The 15,836-nt window shown below is 36.8% G+C and overlaps 1 protein-coding gene across 2 annotated transcripts in view; it reads right to left on the reverse strand.

Annotated features, from left to right (window-relative positions):
* LOC134843682 (uncharacterized) overlaps nt 1–15,836 on the reverse strand; it is a 55,106-nt gene that overhangs the window by 3,943 nt on the left and 35,327 nt on the right. For both annotated transcript variants that reach the window (XM_063859895.1, XM_063859896.1), the window contains 6 exons: nt 15,579–15,772; nt 13,156–13,453; nt 12,756–12,837; nt 10,865–11,006; nt 10,462–10,574; nt 1,017–1,315 (listed from right to left, as the gene is read on the reverse strand). In XM_063859895.1, the coding sequence (XP_063715965.1) occupies nt 1,017–1,315; nt 10,462–10,574; nt 10,865–11,006; nt 12,756–12,837; nt 13,156–13,453; nt 15,579–15,772 (1,128 nt within the window). The remainder of the gene's footprint in view (nt 1–1,016; nt 1,316–10,461; nt 10,575–10,864; nt 11,007–12,755; nt 12,838–13,155; nt 13,454–15,578; nt 15,773–15,836) is intronic.

Raw genomic sequence — 15,836 nt, forward strand, 5'->3', positions numbered from 1 at the left:
TTACTTAGAAAACTGAAAAAAAAACAATGAAGATTAAAAGCATGATATTTGTCTAATTTAAAGGTGATGTAAATAAAAACTGGCGCTAAAACACGTTTGAGGAGGGATAGTGTCTTGTAAGAGCGAGGCATTCTCCAGTCCTTACGAACTTCGAGGCAATGAAATCTTGCCAAGTTTTCCGACCTCTTAACTATTTTTGTTCCCACTTTCGATACGAAAGTAACGGAATATTTGTGCTCGGTTGGGTTTTTTTTTCTTCAGACAAATTTCGACTTTTTAACTAGCCATTTTTGACAGATTTTTTTACATCAATCAAAAGGTCCTGAGCTCAAATTTGAAAAAAAAAATTTACCTGTGATCAATTTTCGTAAAGTTATGGGGGTTTAAAGATTGACATTTTGGCCAATTTGGGACAATTAACGCGCGATATATTTAATCCGTCTTAGAAATCGTTCCAAATTGGTTGATAGAAGCTTCTTTACCATAATTGATTTGTTACAACGAGCGAAATCTATAATTTTGTACTTTACATGGCGTGTGGGGGGATGATTTTCATAAAAAATTTCAAATTTTAGAAGAAAAAAAACTTTTAGTACAATTAACTTTTTAATGTTATTACTGCTACATAAACCTTAAAAGGCAGCCGGAACATTCAGGGCTTCGCCCTGATACGAGCAGTCTTGTTATTAACTTTAGTATCAACAAATAGCCATAAAATATCTGATCAACGCTAGAAATACAAACAGCACCAAATTCATTCAAATTAATATAGACGGTGTTGAATCTGACTGTTTTGTATGAGCACCATTAGATTAAAATTAGAGCGTACGGCAAAAGAGCGTATGATCGTTAGATCCCTGTTAGTGGGGCCCCAAAGAAATTTCCTCACACCTCGAAATCTCGGAAACAGGGTTTGCATTTGTTTGTTTGTCCTTTTGTGGGAGCCATCTCTCATACTTGCTTTTTGGAGAGACGAACAATCACACTTGTACTGAGTGTACCTTCATTTCAGTTACCTGCACCGGTATTGATATTCTGCCCAGTCCGCCAAGCGCACAGTGAAGTCCCAGCTGCCCACTCTCTCCTTCTCTTTCTTCGAAGACGCCCTCAGAACCCCTGCTGCTCCATAGAGACTCCTGCTGTTCACACTCTCTGAGAAGGAAGATGTGTCTTCACCACCCAGCACCGACCCTGCTTCGTCGACATTCTCCGAAGAACTAGTCATACTTGTCACCGAAGGGGGATCTATATGTGAAGTACTGCTGAGCGGATGCACAGGCGAAGCAAAAGCGTGGTGTAAAGACAGAACCAGTGCCTGGAAACAAAACTTAACAAGCTAAAAAAAATTGACCCTTTTCCAATTCTCCGGCAAATTTAAGAATTCTTCCTGAAAAAAAACATCACCAGGACCTATACAAGATTATTCACTACGTTCACATGACTTAAAAACATGAAATAAACATGTTTTCTCAAAGAATGGTTTGTTCGTTCGCCATATTGAATTTCATCAGACATTTACCAAGTGGAGTGGTTGATTAGGATGCGGGAAGCCTCCCAAACCATAAAGATGCCATCAAGATTGAAGGAGATCCAAAAATAGACCGTCATTAAGTGACAAAAATTAATCTCTCGGAACGAATCTACGGGCGATGAACTCGATTACAATAAAGCTGCAACATTAAGCACTAAGTGAAAATGTCACTTTACAAAAAGGAAATGTAAAACAACGGTTACAATTGAATGCGAGTGCGGACAGTTTTTTGAGACCTGTGGAAACACTGGAATGAACTTTTCTTGCAATGCTCTGCACAGGGGTGGATTTAGAGGACTCGACTACCTCGCCACCCAAATTGTACCCTTTTACAACACCTCTAGTACCCCCTTGCTACTATTTTACAACACCCATTTTTAGGCGGCGAACTTTTAATGTCGTCTTTGACGCCAATATATAGTAATTTTTTGGAGGCAGGCGCACTAAAAACGTTATTTTTTCTCGGTCAAAACAATCCAAAATGTGCCCCTATTTGGTCCGTTTTTATTCAAAATTGCCTACCGCGCAGAAAAACTTGACAAAATTGGGTTATTGTAAAATTCTGGGAGAGCTCAAAAAATTAAAAATGTCGACCTAAGAAAATCCGTCCTCTCGAAAAATTCCTAGATCCACCCCTGATCTGAAAAAATCCACCCATTCTAGAAAATCCTAGATCCCCACGCATCTGAGTTTTCTAAGAAAGAAAGAATAAATATCTCCGGTCATTCATTACATAAATTTGGCAAATCATCGATATAAGTAATTATTAAAATGAGACTCGGAGAGGATAGACAACGGGGCCATAAGGCCCACAAACGCCTACCCTAGCTATGCATGCTTCTTTCACTATCAGGAAAAGATTTTTTTAAATGTTTTTTTTTTGAATTTGTTGAAAATTTGTAATTTCATCCATATCTCCTAAGCTACGAGCATTTGGACGATCAAGTATTGTCATTTTAATCCGAAGCCTATATTATACGTTCGTTATGAGGCATACGGATTTTTTTTTTGAATTTTTTTTAAATAGTAAATCGTCCATATCTCCTAAGCTAGGAGTTTCTGTAAGGTCAACTTTTAGCGTTAGAACCTCAACCATAAGATACACAACATAAGATACACAACATTACCATGCAACCACGGGTTCAATAAATTTTTTCTTTTTATAATTTGAATATGTAATCATTAACTCTTCATTTTGCAATCAAAACACAGTTTTAAATGTATGATAAAATGTTACTAATTCTGTTTTCGAATATCTTTCAATATCCTCGGGGATTAACTTTTGCGCTGAGAGAAGGTTGAAAAGCTTGGTAGCACGATATCGAACGGAAAACCGATCGATTTTTTTCTTACATATGGGTTCAGCTAATAGTTTTGTTTTCGACAGTCTCGTGGCCCTTGTTTTCTTTTCAAAGGAGAACAGATTGTTTAAAAAACTTTGAGAGAGAGACTTTGTGACAGCACGAAGCACGAACTTGAGTAGTTCGTAAACATGACTTTCAAACACCGATAAGAATTTATTCTCTAGAAAAATATCACGAGAATATCGCTACGCTTTCGAAAATAGATGAATTTAAGAATTTTCTTTTGCAGTAGAAAAAAACATTCAAGCGAACTGTAGCTACAACAACCGTATATCAGAATTCTGTATTGAATGATAGGAACCACATTACTTCTATAGTATTCAAGCAATTGGTTTCGTGGCGCATGATGTCTTAGTTTCGATAAAATCCCGCATTGTTTTCCGAGTCTCATTTTCACCGAATCGATATGACTTCGAAATGATAGTTTATAGTCAATATATAAACCTAGATATTTACAAACAGGTTTATTAATCACCTCTGAGCAATTAAGTGTGAATTTTGAATTGGAAGCACTTTTTATGTTCATTTGTATTGTCTTATCATTATTTATAATTAGCTTATTTCCATGTAACCAATGGTCAAGATAACGAAGATCATCTTTAATATCTATAATCTGGCAGCCTATAGCAGTTATGTTGGTGTCATCTGCCAATAAGATTACTTCTGCTGTTTTACATGTCACGGGCAAATCATTAATGTATATAAGGAAAAGCAACGATCCTAAAATCGATCCTTGTGGGACGCCGCATTTTATTTTTTTTCCAATCTGAAGAAACACCATTTACTTCAACTCGTTGTTGACGATCGTTGAGGTAGGACCTAAACCATCTTAAGCAAATGCCTCTAATGCCATATGCATCAAGTTTCGTCAGAAGTATTTCATGATCAAGAGTTTTTCTTTTCTTAAATCAAGGAAAAAACTATAAGCCTCCTTAAACGAGTTTTTAAGTCTTATTTTTTCAGTTAGCTCAACAACTGCTTCTATTGTACTATGTTTTGATCTGAACCCAAATTGCTTGCATTACAACAAAGCGAATATTCCATGTATGCGTAGATTCGATTATACATTGTTCTTTCGTATACTAAACTCCTTACAATAAGAAAAGAGATTGGCCGGTAATTATTTTCATCTAATCGGGAACTGTCTTTATGAACAGGAATTATTTTTGCTTTAAGCAAAGCAGAAGAAAATATGCCTTTTTCAAAAGAAAGGTTGACTAGAAACGATAGAAAAGGGGAAGTAACGTTTTTTGCTAACGGGGAAATGTGGAAGTAACGTCTTTCACTATTTGATTGCTAATATAGTCATCCCCGGATGTTGATTTTTTGTCTAATTGACAAATAATATCGTTGATTTCTGATGGCGTTGTTCTGTATAGACCCATTGACCAATTTAATTTAGGTACTGGTGGTGGAGATTCATTTGGGATATCTGTTTTCAAGTTTTCACCAATGTTGATGAAAAAATCATTGAATCTATTTGCTACATCTTTTTCAGTTGGATTATCATTTAGTTTTTGGCATGATTCAAGAATGGGCACTGTAAAACGAGATATAGATTTTCCATTTAGCTCATTAAGTAATTTATATGTTTGTCTTGAGTCACCAATACAATTCTTCAATTTATTCCAATAAAATTTTCGTTTATTCATTTTGACCGCTTGTTCGAATTTTTTTCTTAGATTAGTAAAAGTATTCAATAAAATACTATTTTCAGTGTTTTTTTCCAGTTTCTGTGGGCTTTGTTCCTCTTTGATCTAAGATTTTTTAACTCGTTGTTGAACCATGGTGGATGTGGTTTCTTGCTAGGGTTAATTTTCGTGATTCGCGCATATCGGTTTAACACTTTTTCAAAGATAGATTGAAAGCTGTCAAAGGCTTGCTCGGGATCTTCCATTAGTAGAATCCCAGTTTCATTCGCTTGGAATGATAGTTTCAAATCTTTGAGAAAAAACTCAGCTTTGATTTGTATTTTAGAAAATTGGTATCTCTAAAAGTGTATATAGAATCTGAAGAAATTTGTTTTACTGGCCAGATGATTAGGATCGGATAATGATCAGCAATCTCTTCATACTGCATGACTCTCGTTCTAGCATCCGATAAATTTTTATTGATAAAGTGGTCGATACATGTAGATGATGTTGCTGATACGCGAGTCGGTTCTATACCAAAAATTTCAAACCCATTAGAAATGATGCTATTTATGTAGTTAGTTGAAAGCTGATTGTCCAGTAGCGTATTGATGTTAAAATCTCCACATATGAGGACCTTTTCCGATGTTGAATTATTCATTTCCAAGAAATCTTCAAGCTGATTAACCAACTGCAATTTGTTTGTTCTAGGTGGGTTGTAAACAACACCTATTTTCAACCGAAAAAAGTTTTTGATTTTGTGCCTGGCATTGTGCCTGGTGTTGGCAAAACATTGTAACTAAGGGCTGGGGTAGTTGGCTTTAAAGCTGCAAGGATTTGAGGAACAATTGCATTTACAATTTCACTTGCAATCGATTGAGTTCCTTCCTTCTCCTCAAGGGGAGAAAGATTTATCTTTCGCTTTTTTACGGATCGTCGCATAAGATTGTTCGCTTTTCCTTCGTCATTGGAGGTTGACAGTTTTGGCGTTTCTATAACATCATCAGCCCAATTTAATTGATTGGACTCTTTCGGCTTTCTGGTTTCAGTTAATGTTCCAGTTACTGCATGTAATTATGCTTTGGTTTTCACTTTTACGGGGTTAGGATGTGGATTGTTAGGGTTATTGGCATACACATCTTTTTTATGAGTATAATATGGGATAGGATTGGCTATCGCTTCTGATCGAATTGCTCTTCCGCGAGGGGATAAGCATTCTTCGATAAACACTGGTTGTCCTTTATTGTTCGGGAAACTTTTCAACCATGATCTGCGCCTCCAAACAACGATCCGCATGATATATGAATTTCACAATTAGAGGCGCATTTGTTCCAGGTTTCAAAGGATGACAGGCGGCAATATTATGTCTGGGAATATTAATCGACATGATGTTACTCATAATTTGCAGGATATCGCCCATTGTGTCTGCTGTGGTATCAATGTTGGAGAAAGTCAGGCATAACTTACGAGAGTACTTCTCAAGATCTACTACTCTTTCGGATACATCGTAAATTTCGTTCTGATTTTGTATGATCCTTTTCTCAAATTCCGATTGATCCGCCTTCAAGTTTTTGATCTCTTTGCTTTGCTTGACTACTATATTGACTAACTGTGTAATTACTTCAAGCAATTTTGGATCTCCCGATAGTCCTTGTATTTTCCCCAATAATTCATATGTTTCGTCTCGTTCGCAAAGGTCAACTTGGTCAAAAATAAGATCATCATCGCAGATAGATCGATTATCATTCATTATCTATTTAATAAGTTTATCACATCAATTAGGCTAATAGATGGTGATGCTCAAAATAAAGCAGTCTACGCGACCTAGAGAATGAAAAAAGAGTGGCGCAGGTGGTTTACAAAAAATTTTCTTTTTATCTCACTCAAGGTCACCACTTCACCCAGTGAAACAATCAGACCTGCCTAACTATAGAATACGACTTTTCTGATCAAAAATGGACTACATTTAAAAAACTGTACAAATAATTATCTGGATTACTAGCGTGTAACGCACCTCTGGTTCTTCGAATTTTTGAGAACTCATAAAAAAACCGCATATATTGAAAAACATACCTGCAACCTTTGAGTGTACTCTGACAGCACCCAATAACAGGGTTCGTATTTTCCAACTTTGCAATTTCTTTGAATTTTTTTAATTCAAGTTTTGGGAAAAAAAACGTTCAATTTTGTGAAGTTTTTTAAATCTCTGAAAAATTCTTTGAAAAATTTTAAAATGACATTGAAAACGTCACATCTCGGAAACTAAAAACATCTGAACAGTCGCATTTGGGCGCAATATTTGCAACTCATGAGAAAACTCTTACGGTACCCCACTACAGGTGTCATCCGGCACGGATTGACACGCGTTAATTATTTATATAAACTCACTACCTGGAGTAACCTTTCTGTTGGTCAGTTGACCTTGTAAGATCTAAAGAGATTGGAGAGGCCGAGCTAAATCTCATACGTCAATAAATGGTTCCATGAATTAGTTGTTTTATTTCGCTCGCTTATGAAGTATCGTTTATCAATCCGTTCGGATTCGGTATCAGCAACTATCATACATAAAGGTGTGACATGGCGCAGCCATCAGGCTATTTGAAAAATCCTTCGAGTATCAATCAAGTCTGGGAGAAAGCGTCAGCCGAACCACAATTAGAGTGGTCTAAATGGGCAGCGATACACGAGACGGCGGTCTTTGCAAAAGATGGAATAGAGGTCCGAAACCTAAGAGCTAGACCTGCATTAGTGGAACCCACAGAACCCTTATACGAACTCGAAACAGAAACACAGAAGAAAAACCGAGATGTAAGAAATCAAGAAAAACGAGTTGGTTGAAAAAACAGTCCAGAAGGCAAGACAAAAAGCCGTATCATCTCTTTCCCGGAGCTACTTAAGTCTATGTATCGGCAAGGAAGGCCAACGACAAGTACAACAAAAAAACGCCAACCCTCAACCTACACACTACAACAACAATAGAACTTATGGCAAAACTGGAGGACATTTTTGTGACAAGAATTATATAATTTGAAAAATACGACTTTATTTGTCGAAAATAGAAGAAAAACGAAACCTTCGAACAATTCCACGCGGACCTCGTAGAATTAGCGTAGCGAGCTGATTGCGGACATGGATTGCGAGTGGGTTCGGGACATGTTCACTGCCCACATCAATCATGATAAAACAGCCGAAGAGCTACTGGCAGAAACACGAAGTCCACAAGATGCATATAAATATGCAATTCGTCGAGAAAAAAGAATCGAACACAGTCGAACCATGAAAACGATCCCATTCGGAGGAACAACAACAATGAAAACTACAAAGATTTGAGCAGACATGTGGAGGCGAGACTCGCAACTCCCTCGAGTACTCTGACAGCCCTCAATTAAAAAATTGCAAAAAATGTCATATCTCGAAAAATACAATGAATTGAGAAGTCATATTTGAATGCAAAGATTTTAACAGTCATAAGTGAAAGGGAGATTCGCAACTTCCGATAGTATTCTGAAAGCACCTAAATTTGAAAAAAACCTAAATTTGAGTTTATTGAAAAATCACAGAAAACGTCATATCTCAAAAACTAAGAGCATTTAAGCAGCCGCGTTTGACCGCAAGGTTTGAATCATAAAACTCCTGAGAGCACCCCCACAGTATCCAACAACAAAATTAAGATCTTCAAAACTTTCGAATTTTTTAAATTCTACGTTTTCCAATTTAAAAGAAATCCTTTAACACGTAACTGGGAAACTACATGGATTTGAGCAGCCATAAATAAAGGCAAGGTTCGCAATCCTTGAGACTACTCTGACAGCACCCAAATTTAGGGTTGGCAATTTCATGTTGTGTAAATTGAGTTTTCCAAAAAATTGAAAAAAAAAATCTTCGTACACTTAAAGGATTTGGACATTCAAAATTGGAGACCAAATTTCAACCACTGGATTAACTCTGAAATCAACCCACTGTTATGTTGCTAAATTTTAACTTGGCGGAGCAAACACTAAATTAAAACTGGAAAATCGAAAAAAAATTTGCAAAAAACGATCTAGCTTAACCACGCATATATACGTTATGCGATTACCTGTTGCAAAAAAAAAAACGCTTAAACATGGCAAAATAGTGCCACGGGCTTTTAACACAGAAGCGAAGCTGTGCTTCGCAAACACAAGCAAGGAAAATGCAAAAAAGATCTCTGAACAGGCAAAACAAAGTGAAATAAGGAAAAGGTTTAAAAGACACCTTGAGAAACTTTTTTGCAAGGCTTGGGAGCAACACTTTCTCACATCTGCTTCATGAAGGCTTGTATTTTTACTAACACTAGCCACCAATAACGCAGCTGTAGCTTCTATCAAATTGCCAATGCGATGCAACTACCTATTTCAATGTTCCAGATTTGGATCTCCTATCGATTGATTATGATTTCCACTTCCTCGCAATCGTGCCACGGACACTTGGAAGAAAAACTATTTGCCCAGCTTATGCTAGATTCACATATTTCAATATTTTCATCATATTTTGTACCGATACCGAAATGCGTAAAATTGAAAACTTCAAAAATGGACTTAACGCAAAACCCTAGTGATTTTTCTGCTTAAGTAGTGGATTAGCTGCATATTTAAAGAAAAAAAAACTACTAATTGATCTTTCAACTGAACTCATTCTCAAATTTGGCTGGGTAGTTTTCAAAAAAAAATGAAAAAGATTCCAAAAACGATCAAAAAATGAAAAAGTTGGCTTTTCCTAAATTCGCAAAGTTTTCTCTACTAAGACATGGTTTTAGCCTCGTTATGAAGGGAAGATTTCCACAACCTGATTCTAAGATCGAATCCTTAATATCGGCTGTAAAGAGTAGCTTTCGAGAACATTGATGAAATTTATTAAAGATAAACGATAAAAACTTAAAAACTGGATTTTTCTGATTTCCATATCGGATTTTCTGCAAAACAAATAAGGCGAAACAGATTACACAGGAAACATCTAAGCACGATTATAGTTTGAACGAATTATCAACCTCAGAATCAGCAGGTTAGTTTTTGAAGAAAAAAGAAGTTACCAAAAAGCGGGCAAAGTTTTAAAATTTGTACATTTTCTAAGGCCAAAAAATTTTCAAAACGTAGAGCATAGCCGCTTGCGCAGGGAAGATTTGCACACTATGTTTTTTCTTCCGGTTGAACTTTTTTCTCCAATTTGACAAGGTATTTTTTGAAAAGTCAAAAAAAATTAGAAATTAACCAAAATGTCAAAAAATAGGCTTGTTTGAGGCCAAAGTTTTGGTCTTTCGAATTTGGGGAATAGCCGCTTCAGATGGAGAGATCCCAACAATTAGTTCTTTAGTTTAAACGTTCATCTCAGATTTATGCATTTATTATTTGAGAAAATGAACAAATTCAAAATCAAATAAGTCACAAATCCCCTACTGAAACTTTCGAAAGCCGTAGAACGTGGAGTAAACTGAAAAGTGACTAGCTAAATATGCAGGCACATAGAATAGCAGCCAGTTTTTCAAATGACAATGTTTTGAAAATTGGCTCAGTAGTTTTTGAGAAAAAAATGACATTTTTGCAAAAATTTTCCAAAAAAATAACAAATCCCATACATTTTCATAACACCTGTTGTTTTCAAACAGGACCTAACACTAGAAAAAAAATCAGCACTATATGCTCTTAAAATATCTACGCGTAAATACGCTTAAATATGATGAAATTGAAATATACCAAAAGTTTCACTAATGAGCATTTTTATTTGCTGTTGGAAAGAAAAAAAAGTTAGTAATAATACAATTCGCTTGGCTTGTGTAAATATTGTATAGATGGATTATGTATTGGCGCTGGATGCGCCTTTTGAAAAATTTTACGGTTGGTGCGTGCTAAACATTGCAAATCCATGCTCTGAAACTAAAAGTTCAAAAAGTCTGACCAAGAGGCCACTCTAAACTCACCTTTTGTTCTATCCCCGATTTGTTCACAGCATCGTCACGTGACTTGTGATGCATGAGGTCAAACCCGTGCAGGCTGACGTACCAGTGCTTCCAACTGCGCTTCATTCTACTCGCTAAACACACCAATGAGCTTCAGTTCCACACGTGCCAAATGTAGCCTCAAACAACCAACCCAAGTACGTAAATCCTCTCATTTTTACGTTTTAAGGTGGCTAGACAGCAAAATGGCTGACCAGCATAATTCCGAAGTATTTTCTTTTAAGATAACCCAAAATTTAACAGATTTTTTTCCGCATTTCTGGAATTCAAATTGGCCGACTTGAAGACTAATTATGTGAATTTAATTCTGCCTTATCTAATTCTTTGCCTTTTCAAATGATTCTAATCAGCCGACTCGACTTACTCTTCTTTAGCTCGGGTTCGAACAGCCACTTGCGACTGAGATAGCCAGAGAATGAGATTGGTGCCAGGATACCAGCCACCCCTATGGCGCCTCCTGCCGTGGGGTTGAAGATTGCACTTGGATAGGACAACGAGTTCACATTCTGAAAAGACGTTATTAATCATAAACACCACATGTCATCCAGTCTACTTAATCGCTAGCAAGAGAACAACCACACTTCATATCCAAATCAGACACATGGCTAACAGTCATTCGGAAAAACTTTCAATTGAAACACACACGCGACGGGGATCTCGCACAACTAGCGATACAGCGCAAGTGCAGTATTGCAAGCTAGCGATTACATATTGAGACGGACATACTAGAGTTGAATTTTTGGAAAAATAATTATAGCCAACAGACAGTTGGAAAAGAGTCATGAAAGCAAGGAAATTGCAAAAAAATACTGACTTTTTGGAAAAGATTCAAACTTTAAATTTCAAAGAAAAAAAATACATGACCTTTTACTCTTTGAATTTCAAGAAGAACTTATGATCGACATTTTTTTGGAAAACTAACCCAAGTTGAAAAAACTGGATCAATAGATAAAATTTTTATTCCGCCGGGAAATCTGTACATGAAATTCTACTTTCGAAACGAGAAGTCAATGGCGTTTTTCGTGACCACTACGCTTTTTCTGTAAGAGGATGAGTTAAATGCGTAAGGTTAACTGTGCACATAACTTGGAGGTCTCTGAGTGAATTTTGCAATCAATTTTGCAAAGGATATTTTCTTTTTTTTTAAACCGTTGTTAAAGGAAATGATCTACAAATAAACTGTTCGGCTCGATGTGCACAATCCTAATGATCCTGATTACAAGCAGACGTAACTGATATACGAGCTCACTTTTGCACAATGCTAATGATCCGGATCTACTTAACAATCTCCACCCTTTCAAGAGAGGGGGGATTGTTAAGTAGATCAAAATGGTCGATTTTTTGACCAATCAGAATGCAGCAAAATTAGAATTCTCAATAGAAAGCTCAGTGCTAAGTTACTGTATGTTTTTATTTATAGAGGGGGGGGGGGGGGGGGGGAGAGATTGTTCAGTAGATCCAATGATCCGTTGATGACGCAATCGAACGTTTGAGTTATAACACGAGCTCCTTTTTTTCTAGCCAACAGATACGTTATTTATGTGCTTTTCTTATTTCCTACACAAACCTTATTATAAACCAGTGAGCTTCTCCAGAAATTGTCAATACTATGTTAACTTTCTCAAAATAGAGGGAAATTTTACATGGTGAACAAATCAACCATTCAGAACAAGTTTGTTCTTCACACCTTACAACAAAAAATACGTATTTAACCATAATAGCATGACTGGTGTGCGCAGAGATTTTTTTGGGGGTGGAGTGGAGGGCGGTTTTTAAAAATTTCTGATGATGAAAATTTTCCCGATCTTTTTTTAGGCCGAATAATTTCATTTTCCTGAGCTCTCCGAAAATATTATACGGATCCCATTTTGTCAAAATGATCTGGGCCGCAGGTAAATTTTTCAAACAACAGGTCAAAAAATGCATTTTTAGGCACTTTTTGGAAAATTTTAACACAAAAATCGCGGTTTTTTTTCGGCGCGCGCTCCCCCCTCAAAATTATTCATATTGGCACCCAAGGCGCCTTTCGAAAATTTTTGAGGTTACTTTGCAAAAAACGGATGTAAAATTATACTAAAGGTGGAACCTAATTTTGGCAACCAGAATTGAGGGGGGGATGGCGGCAGTCCCCCCCCCCCCCTCAGCACGCTTGTAGCATGATAAAATTGTATGAAAATGGAGATTTCTCTGTGTGGTGAAAGTGGAAAAGAGCACACCTATTAAGAGTTATATAATGCGTTCGTCATTTAACTCACGTTTTCAGGTGCTTCCACAGTCATGTAGTTTCCCTTTTGCTGTGAATGGCCGTCTACTCCGTCTGTGTAATACTCCGGCATCCTTCAACGAGATGATGTTACTTATCACAAGGGAATCGGAATAAATTCTCAGGCGTCGCATAGTTAAACAACTCGGACAGCTTTGCCTCCAAAAATAATATTCTACCGGCCGTTTTAGTCTAAAAACTAGAAACGCCTGTTGAAAACTGTCGTTGCTAGAAAAACAAAATGAAATGCCAAAAACGCCAAATACTTATGGTAAAATGGCGAGTTCATAGCGGAGATTGCGACCAACATTGAAAAGAGTAATTTGATGGATTTTGAAGGAATTGGCTTTTTTCTTAATACAAATGACATAAGTGCGGAGGCTGTGGCTTACTGGTAGTAGTCTATGGTCATGCCTCCCATTGGATCCATGCCGGGCATAGAGGGGAACCCGGCACACATCAGGGGTTCGTCTCGGATCGAGTCGTACAACTCAGTCAGCAACTGCCGACTGTACTCTGTGTACTCCTCTGCAGGCTGGCCTTCCATGTGTTGGGGTTTCGTAATGACGTTAGTGACGAACTGGGAGGCTGTCATTGGCTTCACTCCCAAAGTGTTGTGGGAACCTGCCCGCAGTGCGTTCAGGTCTTGGTTGAGCAGAATCAATGCTGTTACCAGGTAGTCAACACATTCTATAAACACATCCCATTGTAGATACATGTGCAAAATAGAGTAGTAAATAAAAATACCAAACCACAATACCAAATGTTTTGAGCCCAAAGTAATTCTTCATAGATAAAAAAAAACTTGTGAACGGCAACTGAGACAAAACTTGTGCTAATTCCAGTAAGTTTTTGTCATAAAAACATTGAACTATAAAGCATTAAGACTCTCGGTAATTCTAAGACTATCAGCAAAGGAGCATAAAAACTGTTTCACTTGAAACGACCCAATATTAGGTCACTAACTATGGTCGAATAAAATTTTTAAACGAGAAAAAAAAATAAAAAAAGAAATACGAAGTCGAGGGTAGTAAAATTACGAATTGCAGGAGTAAGTACAACACTAAAAGCAACTACAATGAAAATTGCGTGCAGAAAAAATGATTCCAAGACCAGGCAATTAATACGACCAAACATAGGAAGACAAATAATAGTTCGAAAACTTTATCTGAACACAGAAGCGAGGTTGCACTTCGCACACACAAGCAAAAATATGACCGATAACGCTACTGGGAAAAACTGAATGAGTTCAATTTTGAGTCTACAAAACTTCTTAAGTGATGCGAGCCAATTATGGCGCATTAGCAGTACCATTCAATTTGAAAAAAAAAGAAATTTACCTTCTAACATCCTTCAATTTATAGAGCGGACGCATTTTACCTAGTGTACGAAAAAGATCATTTAAAACATCCGACCTTGCACAGGTTTGAACCTTCTTATTTTATTGCGGGTCTGCTTCCCTGCCCCTACGCTAAGATCCATGATACCTTGAAACTTAAGTGCTATGTGTAATACAAAAAAATGTGTTAATATCCTTGGCTTTGGCTGTACTTAATAGCTGGTTATTGATCAAAATGAACACTTTCAAAATGCACACAATTTGTCACAACAAAATTTGCGACTCAGGTTGGAAAAAAAAAGAGTTCATACTATAACAAGCTTTGCTTGTGCAAACAGAATAATTCTAATTGAAAAAAAAAACTGGTACCACCAGAAGATGAGTCCTGTTAACAAAGTTTGCAATACCCTTGCTAATTGCCAGGGTAATCACTTTGAAGATCTTTCAGTTTCAAAAACCTTTGTTAATTGAAACCTTTTTTATTTAACATTCAAGAAAACTGGATCAATAGTTATATTTTTATTAACTGGGAAATCTTAAAATTACAGCTCAATCAGTCCAACGAAGTTTAAGAACAAATTTCTGAATGTCTGGGTACATATGTCTGGAAACTTGCGGCAGCCAAAAGGATTTAGCGGATATTCAGACCATAACATAGTCAACAGACAATTGGAAAAAAGTCAATGAACAGGTTTGAATTTCCAATAAAAAAATAGATGGCCATAAAGCTCTAAGAATTCTTGGACAAACCTAAAACTAACAATTTTTTTATACAATTAACCCAATTTCAAAAAATGGATCATTAGGTTAAGCTTTTATTTCGCTAGAAAATCTGAATTAAAGTGCATGTTCGAAATTTACAGTTGAACACGTTTCCGTGCCCTTTTCTTTTTGGCTCTTTGATCGCGAAGTTTGCCTTCCTGCTAACAAAGACAATGAACTGAGCTTGCAAAGAAATCAAAAATCCAACCGCGATTTTGGGCCTGAATAAATTTTACGATTCAATTTAGGGTTTAATTTTAGGTCAGAACTTGGCAAAACCAGTAGCACTTTATCAGGTCTGGTGAAATTTTAGGCAGTTTTGAGTTTGTCACCTTTTGTTGGGTTCAGATTTTATTTTAAAATTTCCGATTTTATTCCTTTTGTTTGGATAATTTAAACAATTGCGAGAACACGACAAAAAGCAGCTTCATAAAGTGCAATAAATAGTAGAAATAAGCCCCTAATTAGCAAAAATGCGGCTACGTCTGAGATTCAAACTTGTGCCATTGATATTAAGAGGCACACACACACACACCAACCACTCAGCAGCAAATAAAGCAGAGAACAGATGCTATTCAATTTCCAATGAAACAGTGAAACTTCTACATAAGTGAACAATTTTATTTGCGAGTTAGTTTAGAAAAAAGAAGGTTCGAAATAATACACTAAGCTGAGGCTAGTGTAATCAACACTGTTAATACATGTGTCTCTCACCGAATGATGGGAAGAGGTCTGGGTTGCAGTCTGCGTATCGTCTCGAAAAGTGGGACAGAATCCTCTCTCGCTCTTGAGTGTCGCCGTACAATCCCAGATTGGAGAAGAACTTGCGCAGAGAGACGTCTATGCGCTCCTGGTGGAAGTCGAAGAATTTGAAGTATTCCGTGGCCACCACTTGCGAAAACTCTTGTCTAGAAAAGTCGCAAATTCAAAATCACAAATAAACGATGACCACAAAATTATACTTACACAAAA

The sequence above is a fragment of the Symsagittifera roscoffensis genome, chromosome 4, assembly GCF_963678635.1.
Source record: "Symsagittifera roscoffensis chromosome 4, txSymRosc1.1, whole genome shotgun sequence".
NCBI classification, from domain to species: Eukaryota; Metazoa; Xenacoelomorpha; order Acoela; family Convolutidae; genus Symsagittifera; species Symsagittifera roscoffensis.